At 40.3% G+C, this 27,368-nt stretch overlaps 1 protein-coding gene across 7 annotated transcripts in view; it reads left to right on the top strand.

Annotated features, from left to right (window-relative positions):
* Positions 1 to 13,694, top strand: part of fat1a (FAT atypical cadherin 1a) — a 158,473-nt gene extending 144,779 nt beyond the window's left edge. For 3 of the 7 annotated variants that reach the window (XM_052035519.1, XM_052035490.1, XM_052035464.1), the window contains 6 exons: positions 202 to 312; positions 407 to 1,035; positions 3,161 to 3,298; positions 9,333 to 9,392; positions 11,535 to 11,570; positions 12,104 to 13,694. In XM_052035519.1, the coding sequence (XP_051891479.1) occupies positions 202 to 312; positions 407 to 1,035; positions 3,161 to 3,298; positions 9,333 to 9,392; positions 11,535 to 11,570; positions 12,104 to 12,732 (1,603 nt within the window). In that variant the 3' untranslated portion in view covers positions 12,733 to 13,694. The remainder of the gene's footprint in view (positions 1 to 201; positions 313 to 406; positions 1,036 to 3,160; positions 3,299 to 9,332; positions 9,393 to 11,534; positions 11,571 to 12,103) is intronic. The other 4 variants (XM_052035482.1, XM_052035472.1, XM_052035499.1 and 1 more) reach the window with 4 other exon arrangements.
* The last annotated feature ends 13,674 nt before the right edge of the window (positions 13,695 to 27,368 follow it).

Raw genomic sequence — 27,368 nt, 5'->3', positions numbered from 1 at the left:
TTTTGGGAATTCAACCCTGCAGAAGATACTGTCTTGAATTTGACAGGGTGAGCAAGAATCAGCCAATGCACAGTCAGCAATTTTGAACCACAGTAATGTTGAACTTTACACCTCAACCACCACCTTTATTTTCAACCTGTTCATTAAATGAAAGATGTTAAGGCCTATCTTCTTAATTAATTTAATCTACATTCATTTTAGGTGTCAAGTGGGTCCGTACTGCAAAGATAATCCTTGTAAAAATAACGGCAAATGTATTGATAGTCTTGATGGTCCTGTTTGTGAATGTGAACCAGGTTATCGTGGAGAGAGGTTTGTATTTACCATACCTGCACCTGCAAATACATGTAGTATCTTTTTATTCCTTTTCCCCAAGGAAGTCACATTTTTTTGTTTAATTCCCTAGGTGCTTGGCTGATATTGACGAATGTCATGATAGCCCTTGTCTTAACAAAGGCAAGTGCGAAAACACATATGGGTCCTTCAACTGCAATTGCAGTCATGGCTTTGTTGGAAAACTTTGCGATGATACCGTCGTTAACAAATATGTATCTACACCCTGGAATATTGCTTTAGAAGAAGTTATTGGAATTATAGCCTTCGTAGCAATCATATTTGTCCTTGTTTTATTGTTTGTCTTCTTCCGTAAGAAGATTTGTAAAAAGAAGCATCATAATGACGCCAATGAAAAACGCATTGGAGCTACCACTTCTTTCTTGCAGAAGAACTACTTTGATTCTAAAATGAATAAAACAATCTATTCAGACATTCCACCTCAGGTGCCTGTTCGTCCAATCTCTTATACTCCAAGTATTCCAAGTGACTCTAGAAACAATCTTGACCGAAATTCTTTTGAAGGATCTGCTATACCAGAGCATCCAGAGTTCAGTACCTTCAATCCTGATTCTATGCATGGACATCGGAAAACTGTGGCTGTTTGCAGTGTTGCTCCAAACCTACCTCCTCCTCCTCCATCCAACTCTCCATCAGATTGTGATTCCATACAAAAACCCAGTTGGGACTATGATTATGATGGTAAATATCTTATTGTAGCTATTACAGATTGTAAATCTACTATTTTGTTTCCCTTTCTCTCTGCCACACTCTGAACTCGACCATACTCATTTCCTGGCAAGCAGATAGCTTACTACGATGCCTTTTTGTTCACAGCATTTAATAATGCATTTCTATTACTTGTTTGCTGATCAAGACAACTCTGCTTCTGACAGCAAAGCAGGATATATAAACTGTCTTTACTGACAATGAAGATTTTGCAGTAACCAAATGAGACTATTTTAGTGGGCTTTTCTTCATAGTGAATTGACAAACTTTGCTGGGTTTAGATTTTTCATTGCCATCAATGGACTTTTCTCAATTGTCAGACAAATGCATAATTAAGGACTGTGTATAACTTATTAACTGCTGTAGAAAATGCCCTACAGTATAAAGGAGTCTTTTTCGATCCAATTAGTACAACAGAACTGCTTACTGAAACAGATCCATAATATTAATATACGATAACAAACTGCTTGTCAAAGTCTGAGAAGAATCTAACTTGCTTAGTTTTGCACCTCACTTTTCTTTCTTGATAATACCTTCAGTAATATTGGAAGCAAGTTGCATGAGAAATTTGGGTAACTTTTAGTCTGCTGGTTACATCACCACTACAGCAAGTTTTTTTTAAAAGAGCAGTTAAGCCTGTTGTGTTTGTCATGCATGAAGCTAGTAAATTAGAAAACAGTAGGAAGCGTTTAGCAGATTAAAAATGGAAAATGCTGGTCAACAGGTCAGGAGCATCTGTGGAAAGAGAAACAGGGTTAATGTTTCAGGTTGAGGAACATTCCTCTGATTAGGAAAAGTGAGAAAACAAATAGTGACATTGCAGAGAAGGTGAGACATGGATAGGACAAAGGGAACAGGGGAAGGTCTGATGATTTTGATGTTTATGGAGTCACCTGGATGATATGAGGACATTTAGAGAAAAGGAGAAAACATAGGAACATGTAAAAGCCATGAACTGCCAGTCAGAGCTATTGCTGCGACCTGACATCAAAAGGAGAATGCTGGAAATGCCCAGAAGGTCAGTTAGTGTCTGTGAAGAAAGAAAAACTGAGTTAATATTACAGATCAATAATTTTACAGTAGAACAAAGAGAAAGATTAGATTAGATTTGATTGGTTTATTGTCATATACACTAGGGTACAATGAATTTTTTTGTTCACATTAAGCTCACAAAGTTAACAGTATGCATGGTAATAATAAATATAACGAGGAGTGCAAAACAGCAGAACGTTGATGAGGACAGGGTTGTGTTCAACCCCCGCAACCCCCCCCTACCCCCACCCCCAAGGTCAACATCCAACTCTTTTGTCTTCCTGATGTTAAGCGCAAGTTATCAGAAATAACTGAATTCCACATTGGGAACTGAAAGTTTCAACATGCCCGGACTGGAGATGAAACACTGTTCCTTTGGCTCGCGTCGGGCCAGTTGGAACACTGGAGGCAGATAGGTCAGTGTAGAAGGTTGAGAATTAGTGGTAGGCATTTGGAAGTGAGAGTTGCCCCTGTGGGCTGAATGAAGGTGTCCCACAAAACAGTCACTCAATCTGCATTTGATTTCTCCAATATAGGGGAGGCTACATTGTACATATTGAATGCAACACACTAGATTGGAAGAGGTGCAAGTGAACCACTGCTTTACTTAAAAGGACTATTTGGTCCTTGAATGATGGAAAGGGACGAGGTGAAGGACCAGGTGTTGCACCTCCTGCATTTCATGGGAAAGTCCCATGCAACCACACTTTCCCATTTCAAATATTCAGCATCTGCAGTTTTATGGTTTTCAATTAGTGGATTAAAACCTGACTACAATGTTGCTTCTGCCTTTCTGCATAATGGTACTTGCATGAAAAATACTGCCTCTAGAAACCATTTGATACAAATGCATGTTGTGTTTTAATACTGTTTTAAATTTGGGCTTCTAATTCCATGTGTTTTAAATGCACTTAACATAGTTACAGCAGAGGATGAGACCCTTCAGCCCATGGTGTCTGTGCTGACCAGTGTGCAAGCTTTCTACATTAATGGTTCCTTTAAGCACAGGTGCCTTTTCAGGTTATCAGAGTTTAAAAGAACTCATACTAATTTTGTTCACTTACAGCAAAAGTGGTGGATCTTGAACCCTGTCCATCAAAAAAGCCTCTTGAGGATAGTGCTTGCCATCCTTTTAACACCCGGGGAAGCATCTCAGAAGTCCAATCTCTCAGTTCTTTCCAGTCCGAATCATGTGATGACAATGGTAAGAATTTTAGTCATCAAGATCTATATTGTCATGTCCAATACTAATTTGTCTCTTTTAGAGGACACTGAAAGCTTATAGAAGTTCAATGCATATCACTTATCGAAGTCTTCCAAAGCAGTTACTGGAAGACAAAGTTGCACATTTCCCTGCAATTAATAGCTGAGATTTCATTGGCTGTTCCATCATTACTAACACTAAATCCACTAAAAATCCAAGCATTGCATACTGAAAAAAAAATCATTATATTAAGTAAGTGACTTCTATCTATCTTGATCTCTGGATGTTTTATGAGTTATTTTTAAATTTCATTTTGCTTTGGTTTCAACTCCCATCTGTTTTAGGTTGCTGATAAGTGAGAACAGGATTTAACAAGTATTCAGTTACAAGTTCGATTACAGCAGTAACGGAGGAAATTCTTGAGCGAAATGGGATTCTCTGATATTGATTGATAGTCTCACAGTTGGTTATTGATTCTTAATGAAAGCCGTTTCTTTAAAAAAAGCTTTCTATAGGTATCTGATGAGAGATTACTCGACTCTTAGGAGTGGATATTCCTGACTGCTAGTTTTAGTTTTAAAAAAGTACTTACAAATAAACTGATGCAATGTAGCTATAAAGTGCTGGACTGTCCAAAAAAATAACAAATTAGAATGAATGTTAGCAACAGGTCTGTATTGAAACCTAGCAATTTACCCCAGGTAAAATCTGCAACAAGTAAGACTTAATGTATTTAAATGTATCACTATGACAGAACTTAATAGTACAAGAAAGTTTATGCCATGAAGGGGAGTTCCCTAAATTATCTTTAGAACAAAGCCAGCAGTTGCTACGACAAGCTCAACTAATTAAGTTTGGGCTAACCGCATGTGATATTCTAAAAACTACACCAGAAACCAGCGTACAATTTGGTGGAACTCTCTTGCATTAAAAGGGTCCTGGAATATCAAGGTGATGGCTTCATTAATCAGGTTGAATAATACACACGAGATGATCATTAAGCTTATCGTGCATCTGTAGGAGTACATTTGTTTGTAAATTGTGGATTAGTTTCTAGATCATACTCTTGATCACCTATATACAGGTGATCAAAATTAAAACTTTTTTTGTCCACTATGTAATTCCCAAAGTTTAAGGCATTGAATTTAGTCTTTGGCAGTCATGTGTAACAGGTTTTAGTAAGTTAGCTGTCATGTGAACACTCTTGAAATATAACTCAGGTTGCTGTATTTTAAGAGGATTATAATGTACTAATGAAGATAGCCTGACTTTCTGAAGGGTTCCAGCCACCTACTGCAGTAATTTGCCATTTCTCCAGAGATTCCTCAAAAAAATACCCATTAACCCCATGTTCAGTATGACTGCAATTACTGTGGTGCAGATGTATGGTTGAAGAAATTTCTCCAAGTTTGTTTTCAACAAAGAGGATCGAAACTGGCCCAGTATTTTATGCAGTACTCACTGATGCTGCTCACACCTTCACAGGCAACTTGCATGGTACAAACATTGAATTTCCAGCTGTTTGCCTCACAGGCAGCAACTCACAGATATGACTATGAAAGATGACTGGAGATAGCAGAGGAAGAAAGCCTGGAGGCAAACACGGTGCCTAAAGTCAGGGAGCACATCTCCTCTGACTGGCTCCTCTGCAAGATTCCTCTTTTATTTAAACCTTTTTAAAAAGCTTGTAGACATGAGACACTGCAGATGCTGGAATCTGAAGCAACAAACAATCCACTGGAAGAACTCAGCGGGTTGAGCAGCATCTGTGGGGGGGAGGAATTGTTGACGTTTCGGGTCGAAACCCTGCGTCAGTCCTGACATCAACAGTTCCTTCCCCCCCCACAGATGCTGCTCGACCCGCTCAGTTCCTCCAGCAGATTGTTTGTTGCTTTAAAAGGCTTGCCTTTTTTTTAACCAGCCATTCATTCAAAAAGTCTAAGCAAATGGTCCCAGTGTTTGATCCACATTGATTTCTTACTTTACAGAGTGGTCCTGGAACACAGGTTAAGCTGTTAATTAAGGCCAGTTTTTTTTATTATAATGAAACTGAGGTCATCAGATTTTGATTTGGGGGGGCCAAATTGCAGAGTGAGTAGCAATCTCCCTCATGCTGCCATTTCCCCCTCCCACACACACACACTGCAGATAGGTGTGTGGATAGCAAACAAGGACAGATTCAGGCTTGGCTCAGCTGTGACATTCTCCAAAGTTGGATTGTCTGCTACCAGCCATTATTAGGGGTCATTTAACCGAATCATTGCCACTTAACTGAGTAGCAGAGACTGAATCACGTTGGGGAATCAAACTCCAGGGACAGGTCAGTATCTTCCAAAGAGGAGAGAAAAGGTGAAAGTTGGATTTGGGTTCCTTCTTTTACATCTTACAAATCCATGGAAATTACTCATTTTGTTACTTTCACTTTTCCAGAATATATATTGAAATAAATGTATTAAATGCCAAGTGGTAATTAGATTGCAATATATATTGCTGCATGTAAGGTCATTGAGGGGAACACACTGATGGTTGTACTGTGTTTGATTCCATTTGCAACGTCTCCAGTAATGAAAGAGCCCATGCCTACTTACCGCAAGTCCTAGACAACATTCAGGCTTGGGCTGGTAAACAGCAATATTCGCACTGCAAAAGTGCCAGACAATGGCCCTGTCTCTAGCAAGTGAAAGTCTAACCTACTTACACTTGTTATTCATTAATATTACTATAACCATTAACATCCTGGTGTTCACCATTGATCAGAAGCTCAACTGGACTGGCCAACCAAATACCATGGCTACATGTGCAAGGCAGAGGCTGGATATCCAGGGGTGAGTGACTCACCTACCGATATCCCAAACCCTTTCTACCATCAACAAGGTACAAGTCAGTAGCATGATTGTATACCTGGATGAGTACAGTGCTGGCAACTGTCAAGAAGCTTGATACCATCCAGGACAAAGCAGCCTACTTGATTGGCACCCATTCAACCACCCGAGGTGTTCATTCCCACCTACCAGTACACAGTAGCTGCAGTGTGTACCATCTGCAAAATTCATTACAGATACTTGACCAGGCTACCCTGACATAACCTCCCAAACACACAATGTCTCCCACCAAGAAGGACAAGGGCAGCGCCTGCAGGTTCCCCTCCAAGTTGTACACCATCCGGATTTGGAAAGATATCACCTGTCCTGGGTCTAAACTCTGGAACTCCCTCCCCAGCGACATTGTGGAAGTGCCTTCAAGAGAAGGCTGCAGCAGTTCGAAAAGATGGCTCACTACCACCATATTAAGGGCAGTTAAAGATGGGCAATAAATGCTGGCCTTGCCAGACACAACCGGATCCCAACAAATGAATAATTAATTCAGAAAATTCACAACTATTTCACTCTTACTCCAAAAATGCTCATCTCCTTTTGATCCTCAGTGCACTTCCATTCCCACAGATAGAGTACTAATGGTAAGGACCCAGCATGACTGTCCAGTGCCATATGCCCAGATCCAAATGAGCTCTGCATGTTGTAGTTCCCAGGATCGCTATGTATTAAGAAATCTTCAATCCTTTCCATGGCCCTCTCCAATGATCTTCCTTTCCTGGACCCTCCATTCTCATTCTACCTCTACTTTCTTATGTCTCGTCCTTGGTGAAAGTCGTAATGTAATTCCCTTTGAATGCGGTGTTTAAAATACCATAGATCTGTTGTGCCAAATGCCTAATTTCAATACTGTAAATTCCCTATAATGTGTAAATTTGCTTTTCACACAGCTACTGTGTGAAAGCTACTTTCACACATCTACTGCCTTTCGGCAGCTACTATTTCCCTGTTGAGCAGATGGAATCAAGGCCTCTTCTGCTCTAACTTTAGAAGTGCTCCCTGAGTCCACCAGGCTGCCATTTTATTTGTTTCCTGCACCTGCCATCCTATGGCCTCTCCAAGATAAGATTGCCTTGAATTTAGAATTAATAGACAATTTGATGCTGTATTAGGATTCAGCAGCTTTAATACAGGACTCCTACAGCAGCAGTTTGCTATTTATTTTGAGTTTGTTTAGAAAACTTTCCAAGGATCTTCAAGAATGCTAGGAAAAATAATTGACATCACCTCAGAGAGATTGGGAAGGTAACCAAAAGGTAGTGAAGAGGATATTATAAGTGGAGGGGGAATTCCACAATAAGCAACCTTGACAACTTAATGAGTGACAACCAGAAAAGGGACAAATTGAAGGCTGTAGACAGAAAGACAGATTTGAAAAGATAGATGAAGGTGGAAGGGATTGCAACCAAGTAATACATGTACATTTTCTGAGTAGACTTTCCAATACATAATTTAAAATTGACTGGAGTCCTGTGCACATCAAGGATTCTTATTGTACATAGATTAATGAGGCATCCAACTGATTCTTGCAAATGCCTTGGCTAGCCAGTAAAAACTATGGGCATTATTACAACTTTGACTACACTTTAATTGATTGCAAAGAACTTTGGCACACCCTGAGACCATGAATGGTTTTTCATAAGTGCAAGGCTTCTTTAAACAAATTGTAATACTGTAGGAAGGGCCATGTCTACCACATCCATTTTAACTCTGCAACCAGCCCATTTCCGTTGGGCAGAGGAAGTTAAAATCTAATCCTTGAGTTGCCACTCTGAATGAATGTCACAAACTATTCTGAATAGAATAAGCTTGAAAAATTGGGCAGAAGCCACTGATTTCTCTTTAAAGTTAATAAAAGATGCAACTATGGAATATGTGAGCGTTTGAGCTCGGTGTAACAAAATAACCTTTTGCTCATGTTTCATGGTGATGCTTGAGGTCAGTTGTGCCACAGGAGATCAAAGGAAGCATTTTCTTATTACTCCTGAAGTTTGTCTGTATAAAGTTTTAGGAGCTTTCAGGAATAAATGAAAATATCTCATACAGGTTTATTTTGGGAATATGGGATTTTTTTCTGACATCAGAGTATAAAAATGTATTATATATTTCTTTATTGATAAAGAACATTCATAACTGCATTTGTTCTTTTTTGGGTAGCTTTGTTTAATCAAGGATCCCTTTAGAATTTCTTGGTGTGCTGCGTAACTTTACCAACAAATATGGATTAGATGGCAATCTTACAGGAAATATATTCTACAATAAATAGTACATTTGGTTGTGTCATTGTCCTACTTGAATTCCGTGGCATATCATGATAAATCCAGTCAATAGACTGAAGAAATGAAAATGTTTGTTAAGTTAGTTATTTATAGTCATCAAGAAAGTCTGTTTCCAGTTGTGTTCCTGAAATTGCCAATGTGGGGCTTTGTAGGTGTAATGCACAGCAATCCGTGTGATATTAATTGTTTACAGATAGAATATTTCTAATTTAAATTCCCCAGTGTTTAAGTTGGAGCTGAGGCATTTTGTCTTTCAAGCATAAAAATTTACACTCAACATTCATTTTGAAGGGATTTAGGATTTTCCACAAATAAATGTACTGCAGTTTTTTTAGCTTCAACTTGTACGAGTTTCTGGAACCAAAAGAGACAAAGCACAACTGAAGAGAACACCTGCAAAAGCTTATCCTAAGAAGTGGCAGCTCCAACCTAAACAGATAATTTAGCTTCTTTGAATTAGCTATTTTTTTTACTGAGATGGTAGGGAACATTGAGTTTGAAATGATATTTGCGCTTCCATGTTCTGTGAAGTTTCTGAAAAGCCCACAAAGCAATTGTGAATGTGCCATCCCTTAAATGTTTATGTATTTAAAACAACTAGCCAAGACATAACTGGATACGCATTGGTGACTGCAAGTGGAAAGCTAATTGTCAAATACTGATCACCTCAAATGGACTCCTCGGGTATTTGACATTGATAACAATAAAATGATTCTTTTAGCCAATGAAATATTTTTGTTGCTGGAAACACACTTCATGCTGTATGTTTTAAAGTTGTATTTTAAATAACAGCAGAACTAGGATAAATATTGATGAATGTCTTAAGTTTATGTACTAATTGTAAATTTATTTTAATCTACTCCTTCCCTATCCTCCTCCAAGCTTCCATAGTGACTGTAATACACCTTGTCAATGCAGTTGTTGACTCGGTAGAAAAAGAAGGTATATCTTTTTTTACAAAGCTCAGTTATAAGTGTATCGTGGTTACTTGAACTTTGTTCTATGTTGTAAGTCCATAACACTGTCATGTAAATGCAGTGAGAGTGCTGTTTATCCATTTAGCAGTAGTTACTGATATTATTAATTTGAAAAACAGTATTATTCACTTTTCCAAAATAAGTCCTGAGCATTGATATCTAAAAAAAACCACATTTTTCCAAACTATAGTGGTTCCAGATTATGATTGAACTTTCTTTTATCTAACACTCTCCTCTTTCTTTCTCCATGCAAAAGTGTAGTTACAAGTTGTTTGAAGGCAGTGAAACTGTTTTCATCCTATTTGGTTTCTCTGTTATACATGTTCAGGAGCATGTTGAAGATGCACTTGTACATTCATGATGCACCATTTGTCTTTGCGTTTCTTGTTTTACTCTTTCCTCTCACCAATTTGTGGACTTGACTCTAAAAATAAGTACCTAGATTCTCTGAAGAAGTATTAAATATAATGGGCATTTAAAATGGAGTGTTTGAACAGTGAATAGAAGCAGTACCAGTAGCATAAGAAACAATAGATTAGAGATGACTGTCTTCTTTGATGAGCCTTTGAATGTTGTATATCTGAGAGCTCTAAAAATATGAATCAAGTATTTTTGTCCAGTCTGCTCTTCATCTACAAAGGTAAACTCAAAGAGTAATCCAAGATAAATCCTTGAAAGCTACATTTATTGGAAATTACATATTCTAAAATAATCAATGTTCTACTTTATGAATAAAATGTAAAATTTTTCAGATCTTTTTTGCACATGCTCTTACATACTTACCTTGCTCTTAAAAAAAATGTTATGTACAAATTCCTGAGCCAGGAGGGGATTGCAATTATAATTTTCAACTAGAATTTCAATCTGGTTGTGGTTCTCCTGAGCTTCAGTCTCTTTTACATCTTCTCCCCTAAATCCGTTGGAAACAGTGCAGCCAGTTCTGACTATGTCAGTCTTGACACTAACAATGCAAGCTACTGGTATAGTGTTACTGAATCTGATAGTGGCAAAAAGTTGGGCCCTTAAATATGCGGAGAGCCAATCATCAACAGGAAATTTTATCCACTCAGCTTTAGCAAAGAATACCCTGACTGGAATCACTTCAAAAGTATTAACATTTCAGCCTTGGCAATAGGGCAGTGACAATACTGGGTGCTCAAAATGAGATTAAAACATTTCATTTCAGTACTTGGCCTTAAAATGTCAGATAATATCTCAAGGTAGGGGAATTACCTATCAGGTATAAATCACAACATTAGTGTTAAAACGGTATTATTGAATGAATACCTTAGTGTTAGGTTATTATATGGCCTCTTTTTGAACCACTTAACAATTTTGTGCAATGAATTAATAAATCCCATTTTATGTATCTTCATGTTTGAGGTTATCTTACTGAAGTTACAATTCTTATTTACTGGAATATTTCAAAGTTTATCTTTCACAAAGTCATTTTTTTAATGTTAGAATGTTGAAATGAGGGAAGCAGTATACAAGAACAAAAGGAACAGCAGGAGTAGGCATCTGGTTCCCCCGAGCTTTCTCCATTATTCAGCAAGATCAAAGCTCATCCTCTATCTCAAATCCACTTTTTGTGTCTGATATCCATATCCTCTGGTTTTCTTAGTCCAAATATCTGTTGAATTCAGCCTTGAGTATACTCAGCAACTAAACCTCTGCACACATCAGAAGTAAAGAATTCCAAAAACTATTCATCCTCTTCATAAATAACTACCTTATATCGGTCCGAAATGGCTGACACATTAGGAGCTAAAGTCTCAGAGTAGTTCAAAATAAAACCAGTTGGAATAAACAGGTTGTGGTACCTCTTCTTTCAATTCCTCCCGGAATCTTCAATGCCTCAATTTATTTTGTCATTAGTGCAATGGGAAATTTTTGCAGCCATTCTTCTGTATTATAAAGAGCTTTTTTAAAAATCACTTATTCTGGTAAACAGCACTTAACTGCTCTTTAAAATGTACGTAAGTGGGCATTTAAATTGTTTGTTGCAAGCAAGCACATGGAATGTTAGTATAGAGATTTCTTTAATATCCTGATGCTTTAATATTTCATGTTTTCTTCCTCCCTTTCTTCTCTTTGCCATCTAAAGAAACTTTTGCGGGTCATGACCTCAAGAATCCAAGAGGTGACTGTTGTCTGCATGCCTTTTTTCCCCTCATACTCACTAAAGCTGTGCATCTTTCACTTTAACATTCACTGCACGGTAATCTGTATAGCTGCAAGAGTGAAATGTTAATCCATTGTTCACGTGCTCGATATCAGTTATAAATGTGGTTGGTAGACAATATAGAAGGTTTATGTTTTAAACCCTACCCCACCTGTTACTATTCTTGCAAATCAGCCACTGCATTTGTAATATAACCAGAATAACATTGCCCACTGGTTTAAGACTCTATACATTTAAATGGCTACGTGCAACTGTCAGTTGGCGTATTTTTAAAATATGCAGGTAAAAGAATATTTGTCTTTTAAAATGGGAGATCTGGTGCCCACCCCACCCATGTCCTATTACACCTTGGTGACCTCAAGCAGCACTAACAATAATTTCTTCTTCCATATAAATTGTTGTTTGTTGTGTTCTTGACTTTGATAATGCTAATAGTGCAATTCAAAGTAAAACATTCTAATTTTTTTCCCTTTCTTTTCATTTGGAAAAAGCATATCACTGGGACACGTCTGATTGGATGCCGAATGTTCAACTACCTGGCATCCAGGAATATCCACAGTATGAGGTAACCGAACACCCAGCCCCACTTTATTCTGATCCTAATGCCATTGACACAGACTACTACCCTGGAGGGTATGACATTGAAAGTGATTTCCCACCACCTCCAGATGATTTCCCAATTCATGATGAACTGCCACCATTGCCCCCGGAATACAATGAATTTGATTCCATACAGCCTCCACGGGACATGCCCACTGCTGGAAGTCTGAATTCAACTTCACAAAATAGACAGCATTTTAACATGAACCAGTATCTACCCCACCACCACTATTCAGCGGACCTCTCAGAACGTCAGAATGCAGTCCCTGCAGGAAGCAACTACCGGGGGACCTACCCATCCTACTCCTTAACGTATAATGATGACTTTGAAGCACCCAGCATGGATAACATATCTATGTCTGTGTACACATCTACCACCGCCTCTTGCTCTGATGTCTCAGCGTGCTGTGAGATGGAAGAATCTGAAGTCATGATGAGTGACTATGAAAGTGGGGATGAAGGCCACTTTGATGATGTAACTATTCCACCACTGGACTTTCAGCAACACACAGAAGTCTGACAATTCATACAAAATTAAAGTGCCTGGGCTTTAACCGGACTGCACCATGCAACAGCTTCTATATTGACAAGTATTCTATGTTATTTTGCATATTGGTTTGCAAGCATTGTTGGTGAGCTAATTCCAGCATGGCTGCAGTGGATCATGCAGCATGTTTCTACACATCAGCAGTTTCTTTCTCCTGAGCTACTGGAACTGAATTTAACAACTTACATTTTCATTGGCTGTGCCATTTCAGAATGTGGTTTTGTATCAGTATCAACATGCAAAGTATTGAAGGATTTTGATATTTGGCAATATAGTTCACAACATCTTTTCATTGTGGTATTGGTCTGTATTTATGTAGTTCTAATAATACAGAGATTAATTTTTTAAAAGAATTTTTCTTGTCCTGCAGTTTTTCTTTGTAAATTTAATGTACAGTTCTGATTAAATAGTTTAAACTAGGGTTTTGTAGATATGTGGATTTGTTTCCAGAATTTTAGTGCTGTTCAAGTGTGTTAATCACTTGCTTTGCCATTGGCATACCCTGATAGTTACGTACAAACTAGTGATTGGGGTTGTACTCTTAACTTTATTATTTCCAGTCAATTTAAACATTCATCATAAACATTTTTACCAAATGTACCAAAATGCCAAGTTGATATGAATGAGTGGGTTTATTCTGCTATGTTTGGGTCTGAAACATGAAAATGTCTTTAACAGTGAATGAGTGCATTTTTTAATTGTAAATTGTGTGAATTTATTTTTCAGTAAAAGGGGACCTACTGAATTTTTAGAACCAAAACTTTGCATAACATGACAATGACTTTCTAAAGCTCTCTGTGGTGCAATGGTCCTGAAAATTTTTTTTAATGAAACTTCCATTAGCATACACTTACTTTCGCATTGGTAATAAATTGTGGAAAATTAATTGCCTTGTGCTGTGTCTTTATGAATTCAAATTGAGTTGAACTTTGCCAGAAAGTAAATCAGGAACGTATCACCAAAATAATAATGCTCAGGTAATGCACCCTTAAGTGTCCACAGGGCTTTTTCCAGTCTCTCACCATAGATTTAGTGATAGATCAGAACAAACCCCAATGGAAATTAAGGACCTTTTTACATACTTTTTTTTTAAAAAATGCATCTGAAACTTGCTTCCCACAAATGTTATTTTCTATAAGCTTTTTCATATCTGCTTTTGTACTGTGAAGTGGAAAAGCCATTTGTCAAAATTTTACGAAGGAACAAACCTAATATAAAATTTTTTGGAGTTGTAATTTCTAAAGGGACTGTTGGATTTGCTCAAGTGCTATTGAATAAGGTATTATTTTTCCCTAATGCAGATTTCTAAAGTCAAATAAATGTAAATAATCAAATTACATTTTACAATTGCAGATTTAAATTTATTTTGCGGCTTCTAATATACTTTTTTTTATTCTTCAAAGTCTCAGCTTGACTTAAAAGAAACCTCAGATTCAGCTGGTTATTTTTTTAAACCACAACAGATGAACGGTCTAACCACATGCATTTGGGCAATTTTGCTGAATTTTCCAAAGTGCATCCCTTATTCTGTGAAAAATTTTTTTTGTTTCCTCCTCCCACCCTCCTCCTTCCTGGAAAGGAAAGATAAAAGAAAATGGCAACTGAATTCTCAAATGTTTTTATTTCAACCAGGTTATATTTATGTGGTTTATCATGATGAATTGCTTAGCATGGTAATTGTGGTTTCTTATAGAAAAGTGAGTTTTCTGATGAGTTTTAGTTACGTGCCTCTTTATTTTGCTAGTATATTCATTAAAGAAAAAGGAAACATGGTTTTTTTTGGGGTTAAAGGATTTGGTTGACATGCAGTTCAAAATTTGGAAATGCGCAAATTAAGTTTTGTTTTCTCAAATACATTAAATTTGTAATGTGGATTTGTTTATTAAAGACTGAGTAAATGAAGTTATAGTTATGAAATGCTAAAACATGACATTTTCAAGCTCTGCTGCTGATCTCCACTTAGGATTGTTTAACAAAATTATACAACAATCAATGGTTTTCTATTCATTAATTTTAAAATGCAAATATTTACTATTAAGCACTTTAAGTCAGGATAATTAAAACAAGAGATGTTGATGGGATCTGCTGTGTGAAAATGTACCTGCAGGTTAATTGGAGAATGAGCCTGATTGATTGTGGAGTTACTCCAAATACGAGCAGGGGTTGTTTGGGGATTTTCACCCAACATTAGCAGCCACCCAAGGCCTGCAAACTTTCCCTTATGAAGTGTTTTAAGTATCTTTTTCTCTAATCGGATGACAGATCTGCCTCAATCACCAAGCCTTTTGCAGGCTTAGTTGTATTTATTCTGTTTTTTCCTACAGTTCTCATCTTATGAACCTGGAACCACGTGTCTATTTGCATGAATTCTTTTTGCATTTCTGATCACTAAATTTGGAGGGAGAACCTACTGAAACTACCTGATGACTGGAATCCCAATTTAGACCAGGCTTCTTGAAGTTTTGCCTTTTTTGCTGGCTTTGAACCTTCTGATTGAAGACTTGAACCTACCCACTGGCACTCCATTGTGTATTCTGGACTTGCATGGCTCATGCAATTAGTACAAAGTTTTTGCCTAAAATACACTTCATTTATAAAATTTGTAAATAGGCAAATGTCACTGTTCACAAGCTGCATCCTTCCACTTGCTTCCAAATTGACATTATCCCATGACTTCTCCTTTTACATTCGTTCCAATGGCAATGTCGAAGAGGTCATTGCATAGGTTCCAGCCCTTCCATGTGCCATTACGGGAAGGACTTAAACTGCAGCCTATCCCAACAGAGCTTTTGCAGTCGCTGCACCAAGCTTCAGTGTGTCACTCAGCACGTAATTCTGGACCATCAAATATGCCAGTGTTCAAAATTAAGCCATGGGCAGTTCCTTCCACTGAAAGACCACCAGATCGCAAGCAGACCAAAGAGTGTCTTTCATTGAGTTGATCACCTTCTAGCAGCATTTTGATGTATGGTATGGTACGTACAGGCACAGTAGTGTAGCGGTTAGTGTAACGCTATTACAGAACCAACGACCCGGGTTCAATTCTGGCCGCTGTCTGTAAGGAGTTTCTACATTCTACCCCTGTCTATGTGGGTTTCCTCCGAGTGCTCCAGTTTTCTCCCACACTCTAAAGACGTACGGGTTAGGAAGTTGTGGGCATGCTATGTTGGTGCCAGAAGCGTGGCAACACTTGCGGGCTGCCCCCAGAACACTATGCAAAAGATGCATTTCACTGTGTGTTTCGATGTACATGTGGTTAATAAAGATGTCTTTTGTCTGTGTCCCCTTGGGAACAGCCCATAGTCAACTGTGCTGTATTATGCAGCTTTATAGGATGAACTTCAACAAACACCACTGCATCTATTTCCCAATCAGCAATTACGTGTTCCGATGGGAAATGAATGATGGTCACATTCTCACCAGTTTCCTCAATGTACGTGCAGTGGCACTGGGACTCGAGCTGTATATAAAAGGGCTGACTGAGAGAACTCTTCTCACCACCAGCCAAGCAAGTTCTGATGTCGCATACTGCCAAATGACTGACAGTTTGCTCTGGGAACCATTTGACAGGATCCACCACCCCTTCCTGCAAACCCACAAGGATATTCCATGCAGACCACTGTCTGATAGATTAACTTGTAGTCAAGGGTGTTCTGCATAAACTTTTCTACAAGGAACTGGTGTACAGTCCAACTGAATACAATGTTCCCTGGCAAAGTAGCCAGAACTGTCCTTCACAACAGTGGGGACAGTAAAACCTCTGCACATAATACACTTGATGTTTCATGCCCAGAATCTAGTCATAACTTGATATAGCTACATACAATGCGAGTCATCAGGATGAGGTCCACGTGAGCTGTACTTTTCCCTCCTCTCAGCAGATTTGTACATCAGGTCTCTGCTGACACAATCTAAGTGCATTCTCCAAATGAAATAAAAGAGATCAAGTTTGCCTTGCAGCTGATGACCAGTTCTTTCTGGTAGTTGTAAAAGGAGTGCCACCTAAACAATCCCATGTTCTGCTTCATGTTGGCCGTACCTTCCATCCTGTGGTTGGTGCGGGCCCTGGCTCTTCCCAACTATATTCCCAGCACTTCCAGGCAATTGGGTCTGATAATGATGGAAACAAAGGATTGGTTAGATCCTTGACTTGGCTTCCCTTTTGCTGCAATTCATTCTGGTCCCAGAGTCCTGGACTGGTTGCAGGAGTCAGCAATGTCCATAGGTAGGCTTTGACCCCAGTGCCTCCACTGACTGGGATCATCATCCTTCTTGTGTCTGCATCCTTCGCAATGAATTTGGCACAAGGCTTGATACAAGACAAATGATTCGGGAGAGAGCAGCCTCTCCAAGCTCCAGATTTGATTGGGAAGCTTTCTGTTTCCCACCTATTGAGTAGGACTGTGCTTCTGATGTCTGGGTAGGCCAGTTGCATCCAACTGCAGATTCCCTCCTCAAATCCCATTTTGGAGAGCATGCCATCATGTGCTTGTGCTATAATCTGTACCAGATCTAATGTGACTAGATGAGTGTCCATCTCTCTGTCTCACACATAGGGGATTGTGTCCAAGTAGTGCAACGTCAGAAATTTTCTCATCAGGAAGAGTAGATCTGAGCTGAGTGAATCACCAGTTCCAGAGCACACCCGACCAAATTGTCTCATTGGATTTGGTACTGTGGAAAAACTTGTCTTGCATACCGTTCGTACTACCTCAATGTACTGTGTAATGATCAATTCACTACATGGTACATCGAGGTAGTATGAGGTAAAACAATAATGGAATGCAGAATAAAATATAACAACTACAGAGAAAGTGCAGTGCAGGTAGCCAATAACGTGCAAGGTCATAATGAGGTAGATTCTGAGGTCAAGAGTCCATCTTGTCCTCCTAGGGAACTGTTCAATAGTCTTATAACAGAGGGATAGAAGCTGTCCTTTGTATCTTCTGCCCGTTGGGAGAGGGGAGAAGAGAGAATGTCTGGGGTGGGTGGGGTATTTGATTATGCTGGCTGCTTCACTGAGGCAGTGAGAAGTATAGACAGAGTCCATGGAGGGGAGGCTGGTTTCTGTGATGGGCTGAGCTGTGTCTACAACTCTCTGCAGTTTCTTGCGGTCACAGGCAGAGCAGTCGCCCTACCAAGCCATGATGCATCCGGATAGGATGCTTTCTATGGTGCATCAATAAAAATTAGTGAGTGTCAAAGGGGACATGCCAAATTTCTTCAGCCTCCTGAGGAAGTAGAGGCGCTGGTGAGCTTTCTTGGCCGTGGTGTCTACGTGGTTGGGCCAGAACAGGCTATTGGTGATGTTCACTCCTAGGAACTTGAAGCTCTCAACCCTCTTGACCTCAGCACCATTGATGTAGACAGGAGCGTGTGCACCACCCCCCTTCCTGAAGTCAATGACCAGCTCTTTTGCTCACATTGAGGGAAAGGTTGGCATGACACCATGTTACTTGGCTCTCTATCTCCTTCCTGTACTCTGACTCATCGTTATTTGAGATAGGGCCCACTATGATAGTATCATCAGCAAACTTGTAGATGGAGTTAGAGCAGAATCTGGCCACACAGTCATGAGTGTATAGGGAGTAGAATAGGGGGCTGAGGATGCAGCCACATGGGGCACCAGTGTTGAGAATAATCGTGCCGGAGATGTTGCCACCTCTCCTTACTGATTGCGGTCTGTTGGTCAGGAAGTCAAGGATCTAGTTGCAGAAGGAGGTGTTGAGTCCCAGGTCCCAGAGTTTGGTGATGCATTTGTTTGGAATTATAGTATTGAAGGCAGAGCTGTAGTAAATAAACAATAGTCAAACATGGGTGTTTTTACTCTCTAGATGGTCCAGAGATGAGTGTAGGGCCAGGGAGATGGTGTCCGCCGTGGACCTGTTTCAGCAGTAGAAAAATTGCAGTGTGTCGAGGTTTTCTGGGAGGCTGGAGTTAATGTGTGCCATGACCAGCCTCTCGAAGCACTTCATGATGGTGGATGTCAGAGCCACCGGGCGGTAGTCTTTAAGGCATATTACCTTGCTTTTCTTAATCCACATTAAGTAGTGAGATGGACTGCCAGCTTTCAATCTCTGTCTCTTCCCATTTCTGTTTGTAAATAAGAATGCCATGCTCCCAGCTATAAACAAAACACTGTACCATTCCAGCAAGTCTGGGTTAATCCAGTCCCACACAGCCAAATACAACTCAAATAAACAACCATTACTTCTGTTTTTTTTCTGGGAGTCCCAAAGACCTTGCCAGCTCATCCAGGGTTAATGGAGAGTCCAGACTTGTCCACTTACTATTATCCAAAACCTCTGCAGTAGAAGGGAAGCTGCACTCTCCGCACCCTTCAGATGGTATAGCCTCTCCTAGATAGACTGTAGATCTTTACTATGTAAGGCTGGGAGGACATTACTGAGCCATCTCTTTCTTTAGATGTCTGGTCATAAAGTTCCGTCTGTGAATCTCTTAAAAAAAAAGATGAGCACACCTCATCCTGCTCCTGAGTGGATGTTCATTCTTGGAGAGCTCTGAGGCTTGCTGGCTTTCTTGCCCCCTGAAGCTCCCCCTTAACACCAATCCCCCCCCCCCATGCCAACTACAGCACAAGCAAGTTTTGCATGCTTTCCTGGAGTGCACTTCCCTCTGGCACTCTAGTCTTCTGAACACCTTTACTGATAAAAATGTTTGCTTTAATTATTTCCCACCAGTTATCAGGGATTCAAAGAACAGCTTTGCATTTCTCAGATTTGTTTTTCCCCTGAAAGTTCCTTTTGTTTCTGGGGTCATCAATTTCATGTTCATTTTCACACAGGACTCACCCCCAGCTGAATGAAAACTCAGTAACCTGCTGTCAATTGGCAATTCATGCCAAAGTAATTAACTACCATCATAAAAGGGTGGACAATTCAGTGATTATTTCTTTAAATTTGCTGGCTTTCTGACTTCAAGGCAATTCGGCCTCTGACAGACGGATACAAAGCACACACTGGCTGCTGCAGGTAATTGCCCAGGAAAGTTGGATAATTTATAAAAATTACTGGGGCTCCTTGGGCATAATTGGAGCAGCTGTCTTACCACCTGGAACTTTTCTGTTCCTTTTTCTTGGAGCAAGCTTTTGATTTCAACAGCCAAACAACAGGTTCCCCCGTGTGTGACTTATGGTGTGGTAGACATGTAGGAATCAAATGCACAAGCCCTTATGCACTAGTGTGTTTCAGCAGAACCAGGACTTGGACATCCAAACTCCCTCCAGAGCCATGCATGTGAACCAGGTGTTGCAACAGTGCTTGTGCCCACCTAGAGCCTGAGCCCTGTGGGTTCTCATGGATTGTGAAATGCATAGACAGTCCCGGGTATACCTAACTTGACTTATCAGGTAATGATGCAATGGGAAGCTCTCGTCTGCTACCCAGGCCATTACTTTTTGTTCCTCCCCTGTCTAAACACTGTTCCAAAGTTTGAAAAAGTGACGATGGGTTGATTTTAATCTCTGTGTGTTAGCAAATTGCACCATTGTCTCTGCTGGGATTACCACCCTTTTCAGGCCAGCATTTTGATCCACAGGCAGTAGCAATTTACAAATTCAAATTGGTTGAGTGTGTGACCAAGGCTGCAATTTTTTAGCTTTCATTTCTGATGCAAGGCGGTGTCAATGGCTTGGAAGAAGATTACAGACTAAGAGTTGTCCCTGTCGAAATATATTTATTATCTTGGTGAGAGGAGTAAAGAACACCTTATACTGAAGGCGCTGCCTGCTACATTTGTGGTTGCTATGAGTGCATGGTTACTTATGAAGGTATTTTCTCATCTATTGATTGCAGCCATTCACAAAGCTGTATCCCAGATTAAGGTTCGGCCTGTGCTAAACCAGCTGATCTGGGAGACTAACGTAGTGCTGGAATCCCTAAACCACTGAAAGGGTAAGTAATTCAGGATTCCTGGATTACAGTGCTGTAATGTGACCCTGTGGAACAATATTCTCATGAATGGGAGCTCAAATGCAGATCTGGAAAACTGGAGAGATTGAGAGCACACATGCCTACAACCCATTAGAATTTCATATTAGCAGAAATAGAATTATCCATGCATCAACTTAATGCTGGGAAATAGTTCAAGACCATTAAAAGTTACTTTTAGGAACAATATCACAAAGTTTATTCACATACAGATCAATTTATGGTATTAACTTTCAAATGGTGAATTGCAATGTAAAATCATTTAGGTCAATAGAGGAGTAGATTGGAAAGGAAAACAAATACATCCTCCAAACTCTCCAGGAGGTTATGGGATGATATTTGTTGGTGGTGGTGGTGCAAAACGGGCGATGGAGAATTGCCGATCTATTTAAGATATCAATAGAAGAGAAATTCACAGGAACTGTACAATAGCTTAGCAACCTCCTATTCCCTAGTCTGCCTGGGAATGCCTTGAGTGTTTTATTTTCCCATTTCCAATGCGTTCCTTGTTTCCTTTAGATTGGGAAAGGGATTACTGAGGAATGTAAAACTGTTTTAAAGACATTGAGTCTGCAGGGCAGCACTTTTTAAGCATTTTGCAACTCATAACCATCTGCCTTATATTAGCCTTTGAATAACATGGTTACCTAAACCAATCCTGTCTCCAAATAGTCTAAACTAAACTATGCAGTGTTATTCATCAGCACTCATGATCTCTATTAAGATATAATTTTATTTATTTCTATGCTTAAAAAATGTAGACGTTTACACTCTGGCACTTGAATTTTGTGATAAAATTGATTGCTCCAATAGCAGGAAGTCAGAGCAATTAAACAGGGATGCAAGAAATAGCAAAGATTTTGGAGGCCATGAGAGAAGGAGGAAGAGATTAAGTTGGTGATTCTTTACAACAAAAGCAAAAGATCACCCTCTGTGCAAGAGCTCCATCTGGTGTTTAAAGTGGTCGAGTTAGCGACGTATTTTTGAAAGACATTTTTGATGATAAATTTAATTCACAAAATAATGGCAACAGGTCATATGACTCATAGGTTATCCATTCAAAGAGATTACATTATGGCCACCATCCTAGTGCAGTATTTAATCGTTTCTCCAATGATTTCAGAATATTCCTTCTTCTATATCTTGAAGTTTATTCCCTAACTGGAGCAGAATTTATCTGAGAATGAATTTGCAAATATTATTACTGATATTGACTTTTACTGGTTTGAAAATATTTCATCACTTACTGCTGAAACAGTAGGCTGTTGAACAGTTTATTCCTGCTATTATGGAATATAGTTAAACCTAATAAGTCTGATGTTGGGCAGAGCAATGGCAGATGGAATTTAATCCTGATAAGTGTGAGGTGATGCGTTTTGGGAGGGGGGGTGGGTTCCAATAAGGGTAAGACATGTACCATGAATGGTAGATCCCTTGGGAGTATTGAGGAACAAAGAAACTTTGAAGTACAAGTTCAAATATCCAAGAAGATGGCAGTGCAGGCAGATAGGGTGGTGAGGAAGTTATGTAGGTATGTAGGATACTTGCCTTCATTAGCCAGGGTAACGAATACAAGACCAGGGAGGTCTTAGTATAACTTCATAAAAATTTGGTTCAGCTACAGCTGGAGCATTGTGTGCAGTTCTTGTCATCACACTAAAGAGAGGGCATAATTGCACTGGAGAGGGCGTAGAAGCAATTCACCAGGATATTGCCTGCGATGGAGTGTTTCAGTTATGAGGAGGGACTGGATAGGCTGGGTTTGTTTTCCTTGGAGTGAAGGACGTTGATGGGACACCTCACAGAGGTATATAAAAATGTGAGAGGCATAGATAGGCTAAAGAGTAGGAAACTTTTCCCCATGGCAGAGGTGTCTAAGATCAGAGGACATACATTTAAGGTGAGGAATAAGAGGTTTAGAGGTGATCTGAGGGAAAAAAAAATTTCACCCAGAGGGTGATTGAAATCTGAGGAGATGTAGGCAGGTACTCTCACAACACTTAGGCAGCATTTGGATGAGTATTTGAATCACCAAGACATAGTAGGCTACAGACTAAATATTGCTGAATGATTATCAGTATAGAGCAGTACAGATTGGTACTTGATGGTCGGCATAGACATGTTGGGCCCAAGGGCCTCTTACTGTGCAGTATGACTCTAAGATTTATCTGCTTAAGAATGAATGTGAACATGGTACTTCCAATCAATTGGTACTGTCAATGTCCACTGAGTCCTTTCTAATTATTGTCAGTGCCTCCAGATTATCTCCTTAGTGTCCTCCATGCCCAGGAATTTATTTATTTTGAAGCCATCTATCAGAATCAGCTTTATTATCACTGACATATGTCATGAAATTTGTTGTTTTGTGGCAGCAGCGCAGTGCAAGACAGAAAAATTACAATGTTACAAAAATAAATAAGTAGTGCAAAAGAGGAATAATGAGGTAGTGTTCTTGGATCACTCAGAAATCTGATGGCGGAGGGGAAGAAGCTGTTCCTGAAACATTGAGTGTGGGTCTTCAGGCTCCTGTAACTCCTCCCCATTGTAGTCACATGAAGAGGGCATGACCTGGATGGTGAGTGTCCTTAATGATGGATGCTGCCTTCTTGAGGCATCGCCTCTTGAAGATGTCCTTGATGGTGGGGAAGATTGTGCCTGTGATGAAGCTGGCTGAGTCTACAACCCTCTGCAGCCTCTTTCACTGCAGAGGGTTGTCACAAGATCACAAGATCACAAGACAAAGGAGCAGAAGTAGGCCATTCATCTCGAGAGGTATAAAGTCTAAAAGTAAGGAAGTGTTGATGAGGTTCTATGGGGCACTGGTGAGACTTCATCTGGAGTACTGTGCACAGTTTTGGGCCCCTTATCTTAGGAACGATGTACTGATGTTGGAGAGGTTCACCAAAGATTTTACGAGGATGATTCCCGGAATGAAAGGGCTTACTTATGATGAGCGTTTGTTGGCTCTTGGACTGTATTCATTGGAGTACAGAAGATGAGAGGGGACCTCATAGAAACATTTCGAATGTTGAAAGGACTGGACAGAGTAGATGTGACAGGTGATGCAACCAGTCAGAATGCTCCTCCACCATACATCTGTAGAAATTTGCAAGAGTCTTTAGTGACATACCAAATCTCCTCAAACTCCTAATGAAGTAAAGCCACTGGCATGCCTTCTTCGCGATTGCATTAATGCGTTGGGCCCAAGATAGATCCTCTGAGATATTGACGCCCAGGAACTTGAAGCTGCTCACCCTTTCCACTGCTGACCTCTCATTGAGGACTGGTGTGTGTTCTCCCGACTTCCTCTTCCTGAAGTCCACAATTAATTCCTTGGTCTTCCTGATGTTGAGTGCGAGGTTGATGTTGCGACACTACTCAGCCAGCCGATCTACCTCACTCCTGTACGTCTGCTCTTTGCCATCTGAGATTCTGCCAACAACAGTGGTGTCATGGGCAAATTTATAGATGGCGTTTGAGCTGTGTCTAACCACACAGTCATGTGTAGAGAGAGTAGAGCAGTGGGCTGAGCACACATCCTTGAGGTGCACCAGTGCTACCTGTCCATCAGCTTTATTTTATAATGAAATTATTGGCCCTGAAATCAATTTAATCTAATTTTCATTCAGATGCAGACAATGATCTTTGACTTGAAGTTGGAAGCATAAAGATTGCAAGAAATTTGTCACTAGGTCTCATCTAACTAATCACAGTGATGGGCTATTTGTCCAAAATGAGAACCAGCTTCTGTGCCACTTGCTTCTCTGTTGTAACCCAAAGGTTGGTCTCAGGGAAGAGGTAGGAAATAGCAGGAGCTGGGTGGGCCGAGGGTAAAGGGACTGCCATCCTGTGGCCCTAAAAGAATTTCATACCATTACTTTTAAAAGAGCTATCATTCTTTTACTTGTTTTTCTGCCAATTTCTTGATTATTTTAATATGTTTTCTGCATTTATTTATATTCTTCACCTAATGTTGCGATAATATTTTCCTGGGGAATGGGTTATATTCCTCTTTGTGCAAGGTTTCTTTAGTGATGAGCAATACAAAATTACAGAGAGTATTTGGAAAGAAGAAATTTGCTTTTTGGTTTCCTTATTTTTCTTCTAACCTTTTCAGTTTGTGAAATATTCCATAATCTAGACCACTAGGTTTTGATAAGGATAGTGACTGAGAGAATCGATTGGATGGTGGAGCCCTGATCTGGCATAAGCATCCTTCTGAAGATTAATGGTTTCAGAGTGAGATGTTGTCAGGGAGGTAATTACCTGATTCTAGGCAAAACTGTGAAGAGATGGGAAGAAGAAAGATTACAGGTTCTGCTTCAGCTTGGGAAGGAAATAAGGACATTTTAATTTGTGAAGAAAAAGACAACACAGCACTGACAAAGATATTCTAATCAAAAGCCATTATTTCTGACTAAAATAAAGTTTGGCGTCAGTGAGTTAAACGCCATTAAGGAAAAGAAGACATGACAGTGAATAATAGATCCCACATTTTCTTCAGGCATTTCCAATGCGAACAGACAGTAAAATATTTCAAGTACCTTGAATGAAATAAAATTTAACATTTCTGAAAAATAATATGCATAATAACCTGGGGGGAATTGGAGTTTTCATTACCAATTGATTGACATGTCACCAAGTGCCAGCTCTGTGACTTGATAGAACTACATTATTTTCTTAAATGCAAAGAGGGAGTAGAACTGTGAACTGCGGGTTTCTCACCCATCTTGAATGCAGCAGTTAAATAGTTAATAATTACAATTTAGGGTCAGCACCAGAGACAGAGACTGCACTGATTTAAAGGTAGTCCTGCTAGGATGCTAGTCCAAGTACTGGAAGGTCACGATCTGCCGTCGCCAAGCAGCAACCAAGTGGCAGTTTTTACCCGAAGGTTTCCGGGAGAGGTTTGGGGGGTCTGGACAAGGTATCAGCAGCTCAGCCATTGCAATCTTGGGGGTGGGGCGGGGGGATGCTATGGTAGGAAAAACTATGGTAGAAAGATCTGGAGGGAAAGAGGTAAGTGAAGGGGCAAGGAGCTGAGATGAAGGGGGACTCCCAGGAAGTCCTACCCTTTGTTGTCTCATTCCATTGCCCATAGTGTGCTCTGAAGATCCAGCACAGAAACATTCCCCAATGGAAGGCTACTCCATTAGCAGTCCCATACTCTGGCCCCACCCACTGCCGAGGGGATGCCCATCACTGATGGTACATTGGGTTTCAGTGGCAGAGGGTGAGGGACAGTGTGCAGAGGACATGGGAGTGGGGTGGTGGGGTGGAAGGTGAGAAGATGCAGTGTGTGGGGAGTAGAACAACAGAAAAGACAGAGTGGAGGCAGAGATTGGGGGCTGGGCAGGGCGAGAGCCAAGCAATAGGTTGCAAGTGAGAGGGAAAGTGGTAAAGGGAGAGGGGATTGGGAGGTGAGAGGGACACTGAGGAGAAGAGATTCAGTGGAAAGGGGAGGACATAGGGGAAGAAAGTAGGTAGGGGATAGAATTGAAGAGGAGGGGGCAATGGGCAGGTGCATCTCTGGCTGAGCCTACTCATTGTGTGTATGTGTGTGTGTACATGTGTGTACATGTGTGTATGTGTGTGTGTGTGTGTGTATACATGTGTATGTGTGTGTGTATGTGTGTGTACATGTCTGTGTGTATGTGTGTGTGTACATGTATGTGTACGTGTGTGTACGTGTGTGTGTACGTGTGTGTTTGTACGTGTGTGTGTACATATGTGTGTACATCTGTGTGTACGTGTGTGTGTGTACTTGTGTGTTTGTGTGTGTGTGTGTGTGTGTGTGTACGTGTGTGTGTGAGAGAGAGAGAGAGAGAAAGTGTGAGTGCGTACATGCAGAAAGGCACCTACTCGTGTGCCCACTTATGTGCACGTGTTACAGTTCATGAGCCAAGCCTGGTCTCCAGTCTTCTTGGACCCCCTTGCCACTGGACCAAGGCTTTGCTCTGTAAATACCCTTTGGTGCCCAATATGCAATGTCTATTCCACAATAAAGGAAGTCACACTCAAGCAACTTCCACTCCTCTCTATGATGTTCAGGAACTGAGAACATCAGGACCCCTCATGGCAATCCCAACAGCGACAGATCTGAAGGTTGCTCTGCTGACATTGGTTGGGAAGCCTGAGTGAGGCATGATGGGCCGGAGGTGACCAGCTCAGAAGGTACATCTTTTCCCGGAGTGGCAAACTGCAACACCGTCTTTGTGGGGTAAGGTTTGCCATCAGGAATGCACAAGTCAGGTGCCTCAATCTGTCTCCCTGTGGAATGAATATCTCATGATCTTCCAACAGGTAACCAACAACAGGCTATGGACATCAGCACAATGTTTCAACCCTGGAAGCTACAGCTGAGCCCAAAGAAGACTTCTTGGACTTACAAAAAGCCCTTGCCTGCATCACCAAGGGAGGCAAATTGATCCTCCTCAGTGACTTCTACACTAAGATCATAAAAAAGCACAATCCTCCAGCAAGGCATGATTGGGAAGGAGGTAATAGGGAAAGTTAACTCCAGAAGCATCCTCCTCCTTGTTAAATGCTTGGGTGCAGTCTAGCATAACCACCACCTTGAGAGAGGCAAACACATGGCCTCAAGGCAATGTCCCCCAACTTCACATCCTGGCATCTGTTGGATTATGCCGTTGTCTGTGT

The sequence above is a fragment of the Pristis pectinata genome, chromosome 2, assembly GCF_009764475.1.
Source record: "Pristis pectinata isolate sPriPec2 chromosome 2, sPriPec2.1.pri, whole genome shotgun sequence".
NCBI classification, from domain to species: domain Eukaryota; kingdom Metazoa; phylum Chordata; class Chondrichthyes; order Rhinopristiformes; family Pristidae; genus Pristis; species Pristis pectinata.
The sequence above is the reverse complement of the archived record's forward strand: the minus strand, read 5'-3'. Positions and strand labels throughout refer to the sequence as shown.